The sequence below is a fragment of the Antechinus flavipes genome, chromosome 4 (genome assembly GCF_016432865.1).
Source record: "Antechinus flavipes isolate AdamAnt ecotype Samford, QLD, Australia chromosome 4, AdamAnt_v2, whole genome shotgun sequence".
Lineage (NCBI taxonomy): Eukaryota > Metazoa > Chordata > Mammalia > Dasyuromorphia > Dasyuridae > Antechinus > Antechinus flavipes.
In genome coordinates, this window is record NC_067401.1 from 306445497 (window position 1) to 306463498 (window position 18002).

At 33.4% G+C, this 18002-nt stretch overlaps 1 protein-coding gene across 1 annotated transcript in view; it reads left to right on the plus strand.

Moving 5' to 3' along the window:
* The window catches only part of NKAIN2 (sodium/potassium transporting ATPase interacting 2), a 1366633-nt gene that overhangs the window by 1150722 nt on the left and 197909 nt on the right, over window positions 1–18002 (plus strand). Inside the window, exon 4 of the mRNA XM_051997681.1 lies at window positions 3520–3720. Coding sequence (XP_051853641.1) covers window positions 3520–3720 — 201 coding nt within the window. The remainder of the gene's footprint in view (window positions 1–3519; window positions 3721–18002) is intronic.

An 18002-nucleotide genomic window follows, 5' to 3' on the forward strand; every position in this document is an offset into this window, starting at 1 on the left:
AATAGTGTCAATAGTTCTCTCTCTGAATGCAAATGGTATTTTCCATCACAGGTCTATTGAAATTGTTTTGGATCACTGTATTGCTGAGAATAGTTAAGTCTATCATAATAGATCATCACGTAATTTTGTTGTTTCTATATGCAACATTCTGTTGTTTCTGCTCACTTCACTCAGCATCAGTTCATATAAGTTTTTCCAGACTTTTCTGAAATCATCCTACTCATTATTTCTTATAGAATGATAGCATTATATTACATTCATATACCATAACTTATTTAGTCATTCCCCAACGAATGGACATAACCTCAATTTCCAAGTCCTTGTTACAATAAAAAGAACTGCTACAAAAATTTTTGTACATGTGAGTCCTTTTCCCATTTTTATGATCTTTTTGGGATACAGACCCAGTAGAGATACTGATAGATCAAAGAGTTTGCACAAGTTTTTAGCCTTTGAGCATCATTCCAAATTGCTCTCACAACATAGCAGTGCAGAACACAGATTGTGTTCCATATTTCCAAGCCTTTTTTTAAAAAAAGTTCTTCTTTTCCTGTTTCATATTGTATTGTCTTTTCTTTTTTGTCTTGAATAAAATTACCTCATATTGCACAATTTTAGAGCCAAACTATCATCTGGTATTAATCTAGTTCAAACACTTCATTTTTTTAAGTGAAGAAACAGAGGTTCAGAGAGGCCCAGCATTAGACAGTTTACAAGACACAGAACTGAAGCTACAATTCATGTTTCTGCTTCTCAAAGCTTGGTGCTTTATACCTCACACTCTGCAATCAATCTTTTAACAAGAATTTATTAATTTTTTCCTATTACATGCCAATCAACATTCTAAGTACTAAGGTTACAAAGACAAAAGTGAAACAATCTCTGATTTTAAAGAGTTTCCATTCCAGTGGGGAAGATCACATGAACATGTACAGTTACAGGACATACACAAATCCAATATAAGGTAAGCTTGAAGAATATGGAGGCAAACGGGTCATCAGATAAAACCTCCAGCAGTAATAGGACTTGATTTGAGCCTCAAAGGAAACCAGGATCCAAAAAAGCCAGTGTTCCTTATTTTTTCTAAGGATATTCTATTTAATCCCTTGGGAGTCCCCTAATAACTTCTTTTTGGAGAAACCCCTGTCTTTCAATTCATTACAGAAAATAATCACATAATACAGAAGGCAAGTTCCTATTCTACATCTCCAATGTTGTCTCATCTTAGTTCCCAAAGGACAGTTTCACTACAAAAACTATAATGGTAGAAAACACTAAGTCAGTTCAGATTGTATAAATTTCAAATTCAATTCTGGATGGTTTACTTTTATTTTAAAGTTTACAGAGATAGAGTGACTTGTTCAAATCTCACTTTTTATACATACACACACACACACACACTCACAATGTGAACCTAGCAAATCACTTTAAGCTTCAGGCACCTGGATAGGATTTACTGTCAAAATTGAGCAGTTTAGTCTACACTGGTAAAAAGCATGCTGAAGAAATTATAGCTTTTTCTTGCTATATTTGAAAAGAATTATGATCATAAAAATTAACTGCTAAAGATACATCTCAAATGTGCACACAGTGGTCCCTTAAGTGTCTTTCAACTTTTATTTACAAGGAGCAAGAAATGCTTTTCTCCCTCTGTGTGACATGATATCAATCTTGAATCTATCTCATGTGTTTTCATAGATAGTAGGGACTTTAGAAACCTTCTAGGCCAGCTTTTTATTTTACAGATGAGGAAACTTAGGTCCTGAGAGATGAAGTGACCTGCAAGACATAGAAAACCTCAGTAGCATCCAATTAGAATCTAGGTCCCCTCAATATGGCAGTCAGCCAGGTCATTGAAATGATCAAAGATGAAATTTAAATGTTTATATTTTTCTCCAAAATAGCAGCCACTTTACTTTGGGATAATTCTACGTTCCATCTAGATTTATTGTCCTAAAAATTATCATTTATTTTCATAAATTCACATTTCTGGAACAGCCAATATATGCATAGCAAGTGGTTCCTATCTGCTCTGCTTATATAGAATCTTCCCCTGTATCTATGTCTTTCCAAGCCATTCCCACCTCAATTCTATCATTCGATTCTTTCTGTATAATCTAGCAAAAAAAAAGGCAGAGACAGGAATTAGGAGATTTGGTTTCTTATACTGAATCTACCTCTTATTATGAATAAATTCAGTAAAGGATTTAACCACTTCTGTACTTTAGTTTCCTTCAATATAAAAGCAAAGCTCTTATTTACTACCCTATCTACCATGCTTTTAAACATTTAATGTCAAAATATTTGTGAAATCTTGTTGAAAAAATGGTTGTATAATTGTAAGACTTATAATTCTTGGTAACAATAATAATAATGATGATAACTTTATATTCTTACCATTTCCCAAATTACAGAGTATCCACACATATATTTCTAAAAAGGAGTTTCTAATTCTCCTTTCTTTCTCTCTTTCCCTGTCTTTCTTTCTTTGATTCTCTGTCTCTCTGTCTCTCTCTAAAGGAGTTTCTAATTCTCCTTTCTTTCTCTCTTTCTGTCTCTGTCTCCCTCTGTCTTTGACTCTTTTTCTGTCTCATTTTCACTATCTCTCCATCTCTCTCTCTGACTCTCTCTGCCCCTCCTCTCTTAGTCACTCTCATTCAGTCTCACACACTTTCTGTGTATGTGTGTATGTGTTTAGTCTTTTCAATTTTTTTCTTTATATATTTACATATTTGTAAATGAGTATCTATAAGTTCTTAAAAGATAGTGATCATGCCATTCACTTCTTTTCTGTATATATCCAATATATAATACTTCATCTAAAAATGTTTTCTGATCAAGATGTAGCTTCCATCCTCATGAAGACAGATGAATGCATCCTAGTTTTTTCTTGAAATGTTGGGAAATGATTAAACTTTTGATATGGTTAGTAATTGTATAAGATACTAAAGAGGCTGCAATGGTAGTCACATTATTTGTGAATTCATTTGGGAAAGCTATTATCAGTTGTACCATTAGTCATTACCAAATGCAAAATGACCCTGAATTTCCAAAAAGAATTAATTCCAAATCAGTATCTTTCCTATTTTTTCCCCAAAGTACTTCTGAGAAAGGAAATACACAGAAGTTCCATAACAAAATGGAATTATGCCAGATCCAAAGTGGTAAAACTGGTTCAATGGTCACACTTTGAAATCTTTAGGAGTCCCTAAGTACTAATGCTCTTCACTGCTGAAAGCAATGTAAGATATGGGAAATTTTTTTCCTGCTGAGCCACTTCTAATACGATATTTTTCATTGCACTATGTCTGTCAGACAAATCTTCAGAAGTGGAGTCCACAGACACATAATCTTTAAGTGGAGCTGATCGCTTTTTACTTTTGATGCTTCCCTCTTCAATATGATGGCTGAGATCACCTCTCACAGTGGATTGGAAACAAAAAAAAAAGTTATCAATCTAGAATATGCAGACTAATGCTCAAGAAGTAATTCTCTTCCCTGTAAATTATCTTCTTACAGGAAACAGATCTGATTCTGACTTTTAATATCTCAATGCACCGTTCTTGGTGGATGGAGAATGGCCCAGGATGTACTGTGACATCAGTGACTCCAGCCCCCGACTGGGCCCCAGAGGACCATCGCTATATCACGGTCTCAGGGTGTTTGCTTGAATACCAGTACATAGAAGTGGCACACAGTTCTCTTCAGATCATCCTTGCAGTAAGTGCTAATAATATTACTGCTGGAATTTTCTTCTTGCCTTACTTATTCATTGTTTGAAATGGATGCTATATATGCTTGGGGGCCTTTTTCTCTCTGATGTGGCCATTGGTGACTCTTTTAGATGTGATTCCAGCTGATACATAGTAGAATAAAAAATTTTTTTTCATATATTCCTGTGGTTAAAAAAAAAAGATACAGTTCACATCAACTACAAAGGAAAGATATCTTAGAAAAGGTAAAAAAAATATATTGCCATTGGAATAAATAAAAGCAATTTTCAACCAATATCTCTATTCATGACTAGGAATGATAGCTAACATTTATATAACATTCTGGAGTCAGAGAAACTCATTTTCCTAAGTTCAAATCTGGTATCAAACACTTACTAGCTGTGTGTCTCTGAGCAATTACATAAACCTATTTGCCTCAGGTTTCTCATCTGTAAAATAAGCAAGAGAAGGAAATGGCAAATCTGTCAGTATGTTTGCCAAAAAAAAAAATACCAAATGGGGTCACTACAGCAGAAGATATGACTAAAAGTAACTAAACATCATCGAATAACACTCTATAGTTATAAAGCACTTTATCTATGCATCTCCTCATTTGTTCCTAGTGGGAATCTTGAGTCACACAGTTATTGAGCATTTGAGGGGAGACCTGACTCCAGGTTTTCTTGACTTCAAGTTCGGCACTTTATATATTATGCCATATTTGTCTCCCTAAGACAACTATTTGAATAACATTACCCCTTTAGTCTTAGTAATGGCAACTCTATAATACTGTTTTAGGAGCATTACACTTCAGTTGGAACTAATAAAAATGGTTCAAATTTACAAAGCTTGCTACCTGACAATTTCTGTAAGGTAAAGAATAAAAGTATTATTATCCCCATTTGGAGGATGGGGAAAACTGAGATTCTGAGAGCTCTGGTGATTATCTAGTTACATAGCTAGTTTTAGAAGCAAATTTTGAATCCAGAGCTCCTGGCCCACCAATTATCCCAATGGCCATGCTGCTGCATGTTACTGAAATCCTACTAATGAGCCATACTGCTTCAATTGGCTAAAAAGCACAAAATGACTTTTGAATCTTGTCCAGTGGAAATAAACACACAGTGTCTGGCTGACATATCTTTCTCTAGCCAGTAAAGTTGAGGTATGTATTGCCCTGTCACAGAATTTTCTTTAGAATGTTGATTTCTGAATTAGGCATTTAGGAAGAAAAAATAATTCTTTCAAACTCCTCAAAATATCATTTAGGAATATTCTGAAGATATTATATCATATGAATGTTAACTTTCATTGACTACTGGCAGATTCCTTTTCAGGACCCTCCTGCATATCTATAATATAATCTTTAAATCAATCCTTAATAACTTATTAGGCCCTTACTATGTGCCGGACATTGTGTGAATTAAGATGCAAAGAAAGACAAAAACATCTCTTGCCTTGATATAGCTGACATTCTATTGTCATATGAATCATTATCCAGTCAGTTTGCAGAAAAAGAGAAACAATTAAGAAGTTAAGAGCCTCTCTGTGACTGTTCTTAATAGGTAAGTAAAATGAAGCCATACAGAAGTTACTGAGTATAATTCCATCCAGCTTACCACATTTAGTTCTTCTACTTAACATCATCTTATTTTTAACTCCTGGCTTATCTACCAGTACCCAACATTTGAGAAAAACAAAATCTTTACTTTCTATTTCTTCAGGGACAACCTCAGAGTTCTTGTCACAATTTTTCTCCTACTAGCTTCCTAAGAGAAATTGTTTATTCTTCTTTCATCCAACCATGAGATTCTTTTGACATCTTTTGTGTCTCTCCCTAAGCATCTATAAAATTACAAACTGAATTAAAATATAGGATCTCTGTCATACTTATAGGGTTGCTATGAGATCTGAGTGAAATATTTGTCAAGTGCTTAGCACTTAGTAAGTGTTAAATAAATGCTCTTTCCTAACCCATTTCACATGCCCTGTAATGTTTAGTCTAGCACTATGTACAAGACAAGCACTTATTAAATATTTATCAAATGAATGAGTGAATCCAACTTAGAACTATATTTACAAGGTATTAGTCTTCTTAGTTCCAATCTTAATTCCCACTCTCTCTAATTCTTTCTTATCATTCATTCACTTTTTCTCTTTCACATACCTGCCCCTTAAATATGTCTGTTATGCTATTGTTCAGCTTTTTGACAATTAATTTTTCTTGTTGGGATATTATGTTCATATAATCTTCATTTGCATCTTGCATCATACACAAGGCAGATTCTGTCCACATTCAAGAGAAGAAAGGATGTATAACTGAAGTGGAATCCTTTTAATCATATAGCTATCAACAGATCAGAGAATCCTGCAAAAATTCTATTAAGACATCCCAAATGTCATCTTGGATTGTAATGCCCCAAATCCAAGAATGAGTCCAGAAGCACTTTCCTAGCTTATCACTTAAGATTCTATAGGAATACAGTAAAATGTAATCCTCTTAAATTTAGGGAGGACATGTTTGTTTGATTCCTTTTCCTCTGATGTCCCAGTACCTAGCACAATGTTTACAAGTTCTTCTGAAAATTCAATGGATCTATGATTTCATCAATGTGGATATCTTCTCCAATAATGTGTATTGAAACCATCTATACTTCATTCTGTACTACACTTTGACTTCGCCAAATAGAGTCTGTCAACATGCTGGGGGCATTTTTTTTTCCTATTTGTACCCACAACTTAAAGAAGTGTCTTAATAAATGTTGAATTGAGTTGGGCCCAATTATGATAAAATATAGACCTATGTAAATTAATTTGAATTACAAATAGTTTGCATATAATGAATGTTTGTTAAATGAATAAAACTGAATTATCCAAATATCCAAATGTAAACTTAGAAAACAAAGTAGAGGTACTAGAGTAAAAGGTAGGTGAAAGCAAATAGGTTATTCTTCACATTACAAAAATATTCCCATCAGTATTTCTCCAAACAGTAAACCTTAGATTGTTTTAAATTATTCAGTTTATCAAAATCTGACAACCTTAACTTTTGGAATGGGAACATAAATATATATGTGTGTGTATGTGTATGGTATATGTGTGTATATATAAAATGTCAATATACTCATAAATATATAAAGTGTTTTAAAAGTCTTAGTGTAGTTTCAAGCTCTAATAGCTTAATATTGCAAAAATCAATCCTTAAAAATCCTAAACAATCCTAAATGAACAACTCATGCATTAGAAACAGAATATGAAAATAGAACTTCCATACTGTTAGTTTCCATACTAGTGAGTTCAGTACATGGCAAACATGTTTGTAGTGTCAAGACAGAACTACAGCTGTCTTCCTTAGATAAGACTTTGGTTTACATGTAACAGAAAAAGGTACAGAATGACAAGCGAGCAGATCCTTTCCTGAGTATCTCAAATGTTTTAGCAGCCTGTGATTTTTTTTTCTTACTACATATAAAGATAGTCCTAGTTATTATGAACATATAAACCACACAGATATGTTTCAACAGGGTAACTTTGGTTTACATTTCCAGAATATCAACAGACAACATTCTATTTCTTTTTGTGAATGGAGAAAGAAAAAGGAAGATAGAAAAAAAGAAAAAGAGAGACAGAGTCACAAATAGGCACACAAATAACAAACCACAGCCAGAACCTAGGAGATCTTCTCATGAAGGGAACAACTAACCATTGAGTCGTGATGGTAATAAATGGGTTGGAGAACAACAGTTACTTGATACAACTAGGTACCAGGAAATATCAAAATGTAAGCAGGATCTCATATCTCAACCAGAGTCTGAGCATACATTTATCCCTTAGAAGTCAAAAATACGTTAATCATTTCTTTCCAATCTCTTTAAAGAAAGTCACCTTCCTATTGAAAACCTATTTGACCATTTATCCCCACTCTATTCCTCCAGAAAATAACAAGTCGATAGAATATCACTTCCAGTGATAAAAATACTATGGTTTTAGCTATATAATTTCAGTTGCCTGTTGGAGATGAGTCCTATAAAAATCAATGGCTCATCCTTCAGTTAAAATGTTTACCTTTTAAAAGCATCATTTTAAATTGATAGCTATGCTTTCTGAATACATACACAAGCGGATGTGCATGTGACTGTAAAGCTCTCTAAAGTTAAATTAGCACCTTTTACTTCCCTTTTTCTCCATCAAATACAATCTAGAACTCTAGTTTGGTCGAGGGAAGGGAAAGTTCCATACTAAGTAGGTGTTAGAATTCCTTGAATTCCAGTTTTAGCTTCATTCTAATCTAATTTATTATTGTGGACAAATTATTGATTTGCCATATCCCTCAATTTGTCCACTATGATATAACAATATAATAAACATTCATTAAGGGACATCCTCCATTGGCTGGAGGATTAGAATGCTTGGAGCAGAGCTGTAGAAACTAAGTCTGTAAAGTTGCATTAATGTCAAGTTATAGAAGGCTTTGAATACCAAGCAAAAGAAACTAAATTTGACTCAAGATACAACATGAAGCCAATGAAAATAAAATACAGTGAGAACCAGAGTGGAATAGATTGCTGGATTTGGTATGAAAGAGACTTAGATTCAAATCCTGTCTGTGATCTTTACTAGCTATATAAACAGAAGCAAGTTTTTTTAGATTCTGTAAGCCTATTTTATTTCTTATGAAATGAGGATAACAGTATCTGTATCATCAACTTCACTAATACTGTGAAAATTCAACTGAGATAATCTATGAAAGGTGCTTTGCAAACCTTAAAACTAGATAAATGCCAACTATTGTTATTAATGAGACTTTCCCTTCTTTCCTTTCTGGGAAGCTGTGGGAGGGATAAAACAAAATCCTCCCAGATCAAATCCATTACTTCTGATGAAGGTTCTTAGCTTGTGTACATTATTGGAACACTACTTGCTAAAGTGCTACTCTCATGTGCTAGGGAAATTTGGGAGTAAAGTCATAGAAATCCTCATCCTCCATGTCTCACTCTATTTGGGGGTGTCAAAATTCACTTTCAGAACCAGCAATATCTGGCCAAATCTACATAAATAAGTGGGAAGTCATTAGAAAGTACTCTATAGGAGGACATCTTAAAAATTTTCCACTCACGACCACTTTTTGCCCCAGAAATTATTACACAACCCCATCTCAAATCTGAGCTGAAGTATTTCTGGAGACATCCATGCATGTACACTGCAATATGCACATATTGTGTGCTCAGAATCAAGGTTACATTGAAATCATGCAATACAACACGAGTAAGTACTGCCAAAAATACTTTGGATTCATTATGCATTTGATTTTGAATTTTTGGTTTTTAAGTTCAAAAACCTTTTCCTATTGCCAAAATTTTTGCAACACCCACGTTCATTTTTTGTGATCCCATATGAGTTGTAACCCACAATTTAAGATTTACTCTATAGGAAAATAAAATAAAAATGAAAAAATAAAATAATGGGAAATTTATAGAAAGATAATGCTTTTATTCAAGGTCTTTTTGAGGTTCTGTATTGTAGCCCATAAATAATTATAATTAATTAGAGGAATCCTTTGCTAATATGAGATTTTTAAATGGGTAGCTATCTACATGTCTCTAATACAATAAACAATAAGGAATTTTATTGTGTACTTTTTATAATCTCAGTATCAGAAAAGTAATAAGGAATCCAATTAAATCATAATAGAGTATGTGTTTATGATTATATATATATGTATATATAATTAAAAGCTTAATTAGTTGTAGATAAGTTATTTTAGTTTCAATTTACAGTATTTTTGTCTTCTAAGAAATGGTTGGTCAGTAGCAATTACTGAGATATGAAACTGTCCTTGAACATATTTAGATAATAATTTATTCCTCACAAGAAAAGCAAAACACAATATTACACTGTAGAATAATAAGAAGTTGTTTTCTGGTATTGTACAATAGAACTATTACATTTGCAAAGAAGAATGTAAAGAGGATTTATAAGTATGGAGATATAGTAAGTGGAATAATTTGTTTAGTATGTAATACTTGAGGTAAAAAAGAATTTGCCAAAATGGGCAAAAACTTTTAAGCTAAACAGTATTTATACAGCATTGAAAACATTCAATTGTTATGTTCCTTCTGCACCTTTTCTTTTTACTGTCTCATTCTACAATTGTCTTTTTTAGGCCAGCTCCATCACATTGTTATTTCTGCTTTAACATTTTGTATCATATGTCCTTCATATAGAACTCATAAATCTTGAGATGCATGTGGCTCATTCATATACTTTCAATATTTCTAATTTCTATATTAGAATATTGTATTATCCTAGATTCCATAGGGGGTATAATAATAAATGTGACCTTTTTGATAAATGATAATGGTAAATGGGTCATGTCACTAAGTATCTGGTTGGCCCAAAATAAAAGGTAAGATGAACATATCAAACTGGATGGTGAGAGTCTCTACATGAGCAAAATACTGGTATTATTTCTAAATGGGCTGATACATGATGGATTATAGATATAGATGGATGATTTGGGTAGTTCCCACATCAATTAATGAATATATGGGGAAAAGCATGTCATTAAGATAAATGTTTATATAGGTTTCTTGGGGGTAAGAGTGGTAAAATCAAGACTCTCTAAAACATTAAAATACTGTTTTTTGGTAGAAAATCGAATTTTTGTTTTATTTTCCCTTTTAAGGGGAATCTAATTCACAAGGGAGACACTGTGTGTCTTTAGGACTACAGACGCACCTGAGAAGTGGTAGGACTAATCAGAGAGATAGAAAAATCATATTAAAGTTTGGTGTGTTATTGTTTTTTCTTCTGGAGTTCTATAAGTTTTTTTTTTGGTGTCGTCTTCATTGTCTACAGAAATAATTAAATGCTATCTTATACCTAAATATACTATTACCTTTAATGCTTAGAAAGGAACTGGAGGCTGTTTCATTCATATCTATAGATACCAAATGAGTTTTATTTGCAGATTTCTATGAGCAAATTTGTGTTAGGAGAATATCAACCAAAGAAAGAATGTTATTTGTTTATTTTTCTGTTTTAAAATTTTCCTTATATTCAGAATTTGTTCATGTAATTCCAAATACCAGATATTGGGGATGCTGGACTAATGGTTGAATGAAGAGTTTTAAATGGAACTACTTGAACATGCCTTTAAATCCAAATCATTTTGGTTTTCATTGAACAGTCAATAATAGGTCCAGACCCAGCCTCTATGATTTATATTGTTTAAGTTTTAATGACTTAAAATGAGTATAAATAGCAATTATTTTTTATCCAGACCAAAAACTCTTATCTTTGGGCTGGTAAATGGAAACATTTTTGTCTAACTTCTTAAGTAGCTCTTAGTCATTCAATGGACCAAGGCTCAAACTAAAAACTGGGAAAGACCTTAATTTAGAAATACCAAAGTCACCTACTGAATCCTGAGCCTTGGGTCAGTTGTTTAAACTTTTGTCTTGCTACTAGATTCAAATGGCTGATGATATTGCAGTGTGCCTCGCTCAAATCCAATTCACAATCACATCAAGAAATCACATTCATGATATCGTTGGTCCTCATCAAATAACTTCTAGCTATTTTTTTAATGAAGCATTTTCTTGGCTTTTATGTAACTGGGTCCTATCATTTTGTAATTCATCCAAATTGACCTCAGTTTCTATATAGTACACAGATAGTTCCCAAAAATATGTAAAATAATTATTGATTCAATAATATGGACTCTTCTTGTTGACATATTATGCTATCCTATAATCACTCTAATTTAGTGACCTTTAAGAAGGTATGAGTGCATTATTCTATTCTGTAAAAAATAGCAAAGGTGTGACTTAAAAAAAAAATAAGCTCTGCTAGTACCTATTAGAGGATTCAATAAGTGGTTGATACTATTTTGCTCACCTTATTCATTTTAAATGCCAAGTCACTTGCCATTGGCCATATGAATTTTGCCTTAGTTTTAGATAGCTAAATAGTTCAGTAGAGTGTTGGGCTTGGGGTCAAGAAGTCTGAGTTTGAATCCTTTCTAAGACCCTGGCTATAAAAGTAACCTTTGGCAAATTACTTCCTGCCTCGGTCTATTTCCCCACCTGTAAAATGATGATAATATTAACATCTATTTCCTAAGGTTGTGTGTGTGTGTGTGTGTGTGTGTATGTGTGTGTGTATATATATATATATATATATATATATATATTATATATATATATATAGAGAGAGAGAGAGAGAGAGAGAGAGAGAGAGAGAGAGAGAGAAGAGAGAGAGAGAGAGAGAATACTGTGCAAGTAAAGGTCAGTTATAATTATCATCGTTATATTGTTTTTATATTGCCTTTGGTAACATATAAAAGCTATCTTGTACCTAAATACACTATTAAGTTTAGTGCTTATAAAGGAACAGGATGCTGTTTCAGTCACATCTATAAATATGATATGAGGTATATTTGCATAGTTCTCTGAAAGTAAATTTGTGATGTGGACATATCAATCAAAAAAAAAAAAGATTATTAGGTGCCATATTTATTTACTGGTCTGTTGTTCAGAAAGTATGCCTGCTGGAAGAAAGCAATAAGCCCTGAGGTACCCAAGAGAAAGTATGAGATGTGATTGCTTGAACTTTGTATAATCACTTAACTGGGTCAAACATTCAAAGAAAATAATTATTCAATTCAGTGGGAATAAATCAAGCTATTAAGCAAAACTGGTTGACAGAATTTGGTTTTGTTTTCCATTTATTTTCAAAAGGTTATTGGATATTTCCTAGACAAAGCCTGAAGATAATTAAACTTTGATCTTTCCTTTCTGAGTACTCCTTATTTCCTACAGAGGTACAATTTTTTCATTCTTTTCGCTAGTCCCTATATGTGTATTTCCCGGAGATTTCTTTTTAACCTCTTCCTGATCCCCCAGTCTTCATCCATTAATTTCTTCCTGTCTCTCTGACATGCCTGACACTAAACTTGCTCACTCTACTCCCAAGTCTTCACCTCTCCTCCTACTGTCGCCATCAGTGTCAGTAATACCATCATCATTCCCATTTCTGAAGGTAGAATCATGATATCATAAATGACTTCTGTAGCACCTTCTCTATTTCTATATGGGGCTCTTTAAATCCAAATTTTGTTTGTTATCTTTTATTGCTAAACCATTAGAAAACATTAGTTATTTCATTTTAAAAAATAGCTTTCCACACTAGAAATTAGCTTATCACTCTAGAAATATTAACCAATCTCACTTATATTGATTTAGTCAGATGTTATGTAGTTTTAAAAAACCTTCCACAAATATATTTTTCTGAGACAGTTATTCATTAGTATGAGCAGCTATTGTAAAGAAAAGGTCCCTAAGCAGAAAAAGTGACAGCATCTATAACCACACCACAGTCTCAGACATATTCTAACAGTAAGGTGGGTTAATGGATAAAACTAAAATCCCTATATCAGAAAACATGGAGTTCAAATGTATCCTCAGATACTTGTTGGATGTGAAACCTCTGTTTGCCTAGGTTTCCTCATAATAATAATAATAATAAAAATAATAATAATATCTGCCTCCCATGATTATTTTGAAAATCAAATAAGATTATATTTGCAAAGCACTTAGCATAGTGTCTGGCAAATAGCAGATGATATATAAATGCTTTTCTTTCCCACCCCTTCCCCTCTCCTTCCATCAAGTTACTTTGCCTTGTAGAGGACTCTGCATATAATTGTTCCTTCCATCACCAAAACCAAGCCTCATTATCTTACTCAAACTAGACATCAGTCACTATATTCTGGAATTTCTGGGTACCATTAATCCTTTGTCCATTTCCCAATATGCACACTTGATCACTAGAGAAAGCAATAGTGTTTAGTGGTTAGACCTCTGGGCTTATAGTCAGGAAGACCTGTTTTCAAATCTTGCTCCAGGTATTGATAGCATATGACCCTGGATAAGTGATGTAAATTCTCTTTGCCTCAGTTCTCTCACCTGTAAAACAGGATCAATAAAATAGTAGCTTCCTCCAAAAGTTGATATGAGGGTCAAATAATATGATATATCTGAATTGCTTCATAAATTTTAAAGCTCTGTATAAATGACAATTATTATCAGTCATTTGTTTCCCAGAGAAGTCCCTGAAACTTCTGAGGCTAGAAGTAATCTGAAATTCACAGATGAGAAAACCAAGGACAAAATATACTAAATGAGTTTAGGAAAAGACAGAGTTATACTCTAACTGAAATTTAGAAACCCTAAATTCTTCAGAATTTAATTCAATCAAAACTTTCTACATGAGACTTCTTTTCCTGATTCCTATTAAAAACATTCAGTCATTTTTCAGCTGTCAAATTTTTTCATGACACTATCTGAAATTTTCTTGGCAAAGATACTACAGTGTTTGTCACTTCCTTCTCAACTCATTTAACAGATGAGGAAACTGAGGCAACCAAGATTAAGTGACTTGCCCAGGGTAACATAGATAACCACAGGAAAATGAGTTTTTCTGACTCCACGCCTGGCACTCTATTCACTGTACTGCCTAGGTGCCCATGTTCAAATTATTGCCCTGTATTATTTTGTATATAATTACATGTGAACATACTCTTTTTCTCTTAATCAAATATAAGCTCTTTATGTGCAGGGACAATTTAATTTTTGTCTATTTCCCGCATCTGGCATAGTACATAATGTACAATATAGGTGCATTTGTTGATAGATTGACTAGAATCAAGGTTTTCCAATTCTCAAGCCACCACTCATTCTACTCTATTCTCCTGCCTCTTCCCTCTTATAGTTGTATAGTACCATACATATATCATGCATTTACAAATATCCAGCAACTATTTCCAGGAACTATCAGGGAACTTCAGATGTACAATATCAAATTCAAAATATTTGAGCATCTCTTTTAAAAATGTTTGTTTAACATAAAAGGGCATAGAATAGTATCCATAAATCAAAAGGAAATTATTTTAGTGTCTCAAACATTAAAACCATTCCTGATTCTCTTTAAGCATAAAGTATTGAACATATTTTATATTTATCATTAAAAATAGTGGAACTTGCTTATATTTTTCCTTCAGCACAGGCAGACAGATGTTAATTTTGGTGGGAGCATGAGGCTTTTGTCCAACGGAAGTTGAGTGTTTGCTTCATTCTGTCAGTGACCCCCAATGACAGATAGCCAGCTTATCAATTTTTCTCCAAGGTTCCAAGAAAATGGAGCATATCCAGAGTTAAGCCTCGAGCACTCTGCATCGTTCTTCCTCAGATCTTTCTATGCCAGGTCTGACTGAGATCTTAGTCTTTTCATCCCTTGAGTAAAAAGAAAGGAAAAGAGAGGTGTGGCTGCATTTCTAGGTACCACTTTCCAGACTACTATATGACAAAATAAACAAACTATATTTTTAGGGCACCACCTGCAGCATGCAGCTGTACCAAACAGAGCAGAACCATTAAGGATGTGATTTGTTCCATTTAATATGAAGCCCTAAGGTTTGAGAAGAGAGGGAGGAGAAGTTTCAGCAGAACCAGCCCACACATTCTCCATTTATATTGCAGCTGATTTTTTTTAAGCTTAGAATTGAAATACTGTTATTTTCCTCTCTACTCCCTTCATCTTTCTACCCCATGGCAGAAACAAAAAAATAAATCTTTTGTTGAGGTTATAGCTTTAAAATGGGAAAATCATTTTTTCTATGAGCTACTTCTTTTTAAATTTTGAAACAATATCTTTCCATAGTAACCTATATTCTTTAATATCAACATCTGCCGTATCTAAGCTATATGGGAAGTGGTACCTGGAATTTACATGTTGCCAGGGACATGATTAGAAGAAGTCAAACACTCAAAATAGTTGAAGATTTTTGTCTATTATCTGTGACTTTCATCTATTTTTCCTCCTCTCTTCCAGCTGTCTACTTCTAGAAATGTAAAATGTGTTACCAGAAGAAGCTTGTAGCTATATTTTTGCATACAGTCAAGTCCTTAAATTTGGTTGCCTTGAAACCATGGGTGTCAAAATATTTTCTTTTCTTGTAAAGTAAAGTAAAGTAAATAAAAGCAACTATAGAATATGATATGAGCCTCAGCCCTAAAGTCTCTTCCCCACTTAAAATTTTAGGGGTGATGCAGTGAGTCATTTGGAACCTTCTGCTCATTTGATTAAAAATATCTTCATTCCCTTAATGGCTATTGATTTTGGCCTCATATAGCAAAGTCACCATTTCATTTTAGCTTCTTCTGGTTTAGCAAGGATGAATATAATTAAGTTATAATTTGAACTCTGGCAAGGATCCAGATAAGGTAGGAATTGAGGTCAATTTAAGTACGAGGAGACTTTTTTCTTTGATATGAAATTATAACTCACTATGAAATGAAATGTGGCCTTTTACTTTTAACTTAAACAAATTAAATAGAGAGGGAGGAGCTAAATATTTCCTATCATAAGGTGAGTTAAGATATCATTGTTAAGTCCTTTAACTGGGTGTTTACTGAAGCAAAATTCTAATCTCTCCAGAAAGCTGATTATTAAATTCTGTGTGATCATTTACACCTCAGAAATCAACAAGCTACAAATCAGGGTTTGATTTATTGTTTTGTTTCCATCCAGAATTAAGAAAATATTAATAATATGGGTTGAACTTTAAAAAGCCCCAGAGTTTAGCTGTTAAATGTTTACCAGCACCCGCTTATATTTCTCAAAAGCATTGCTTAAGCTCAGTAGCAATGAGTGCTAGAGAAGGCTCAGAAATTGAAATCATTACCTAAGCTGAAAACCTTAGTAGCTAAAGCCTAATGATGATAATGATGATGATGATGATGATGATGATGATGGTAAAGAAAAATAACAACAATAAAATGGTATTTATATAGTGTTTTTAAGGTTGGTAAAGTTACTGAGCTACATTTATCTCATTTGAACCTCACAACACTCCTGCTTTTAACTAGTTGACTAGATTATATACATTAGTTTCTCTTATGTCCATTGAAGCCATAACAAATATTTTAAAGTTGTCCCCAGGAAGTCCAGTTGATGCTGGAAATTTCCTCTGGAAACCCTAGAAATTGAACTTTAGTTTCCATTTTCACCTTTATCATCAACTAGCTTTCAAGAAGGATATGACCAAATGGAATGATTCATATAGTTGTAGACAAAATTGTTTAAAGTGGGAACTGGTTCCATCGGTTTTACCTTTGCCACAAATTATTTCCTTCTTTCCTACTGTGAGGAATTTATAATATTACCTGCAGTAGTACCTAGATCAAAAGCCCTGAAGTCACTGAATTATTCCTGCTCAGAGTCAGATGATCCCTCAATTTAACCCTCACACAGTGCAAGTCACAACCTGTCCATGATACCCAAACTATGAGATTTTTATCCACATTCTCGAGATTTTTATCCACATTCTCCAGTGTATCCTTCACTGGAGGTTCCACCAGAATGTTGGATGCCTTACTTTAGATCTCTTGACATGGAATGTAGGTCAATAGAGGATATAGACTGACCTTAGCTGTCATTACATAATCAATGCATTTTTATTTCACTTATTATTTCATGATAAACTTTATGTCATTTCTACTGGTACCCCTCTCCTTTGATAATATTCTGCAGCTTACACATAATCACCACGAGCCTCTCCATTGCCCTATGGGCAAGTTACAGGAACCTTTAACTTGAATTCTTCAGAAAAATGATGATATTTCATAATTCCCTATAATGAGATATGATGGAAATTTACATGTCACTGTCATTGGAGGGCAATGACAGTCTTACATTTAAACAATAAAATTCCATACAGCTGGCAAATATTGCCTCCAGTAAGAGGTAATGGAGATGTTCAATATCACTCATGTACTAGATAAGGAAAATTCCATTAGGTAGATAATTGACATAAAAACTGAGAGGCAAAATGTGATGGTGTATAGTATCAGGAAAACCTGGGTTCCATCCCATCTTTGATAATTTATGTGACTATGGGCAAGTTACATGTCATTGAACCCCACCCATTATTGTAGTCTTTGATATATTTCTCTTCTTCATCCCCATCTGTTTTGATAATGAAGGAATTTTAACTTAGTGACATTGAGTAACACAAGGGTCTATAAGACAGTAAAAAAGAAGAGTTGTGACTAAAACCTTCACTTCTTGGGTTCTTGTTCATTATTTTTCTACTTCCATGGTAAGCAAGATGACTGGACTAGATTGGGTAAACTGATCATGTTAAAAACATTAAAGGCATCAATTACAGTGGCTGAATATTCATGAAAACTAAACTAAAGAGGGTTAATATTTATAATGAAAACCAAT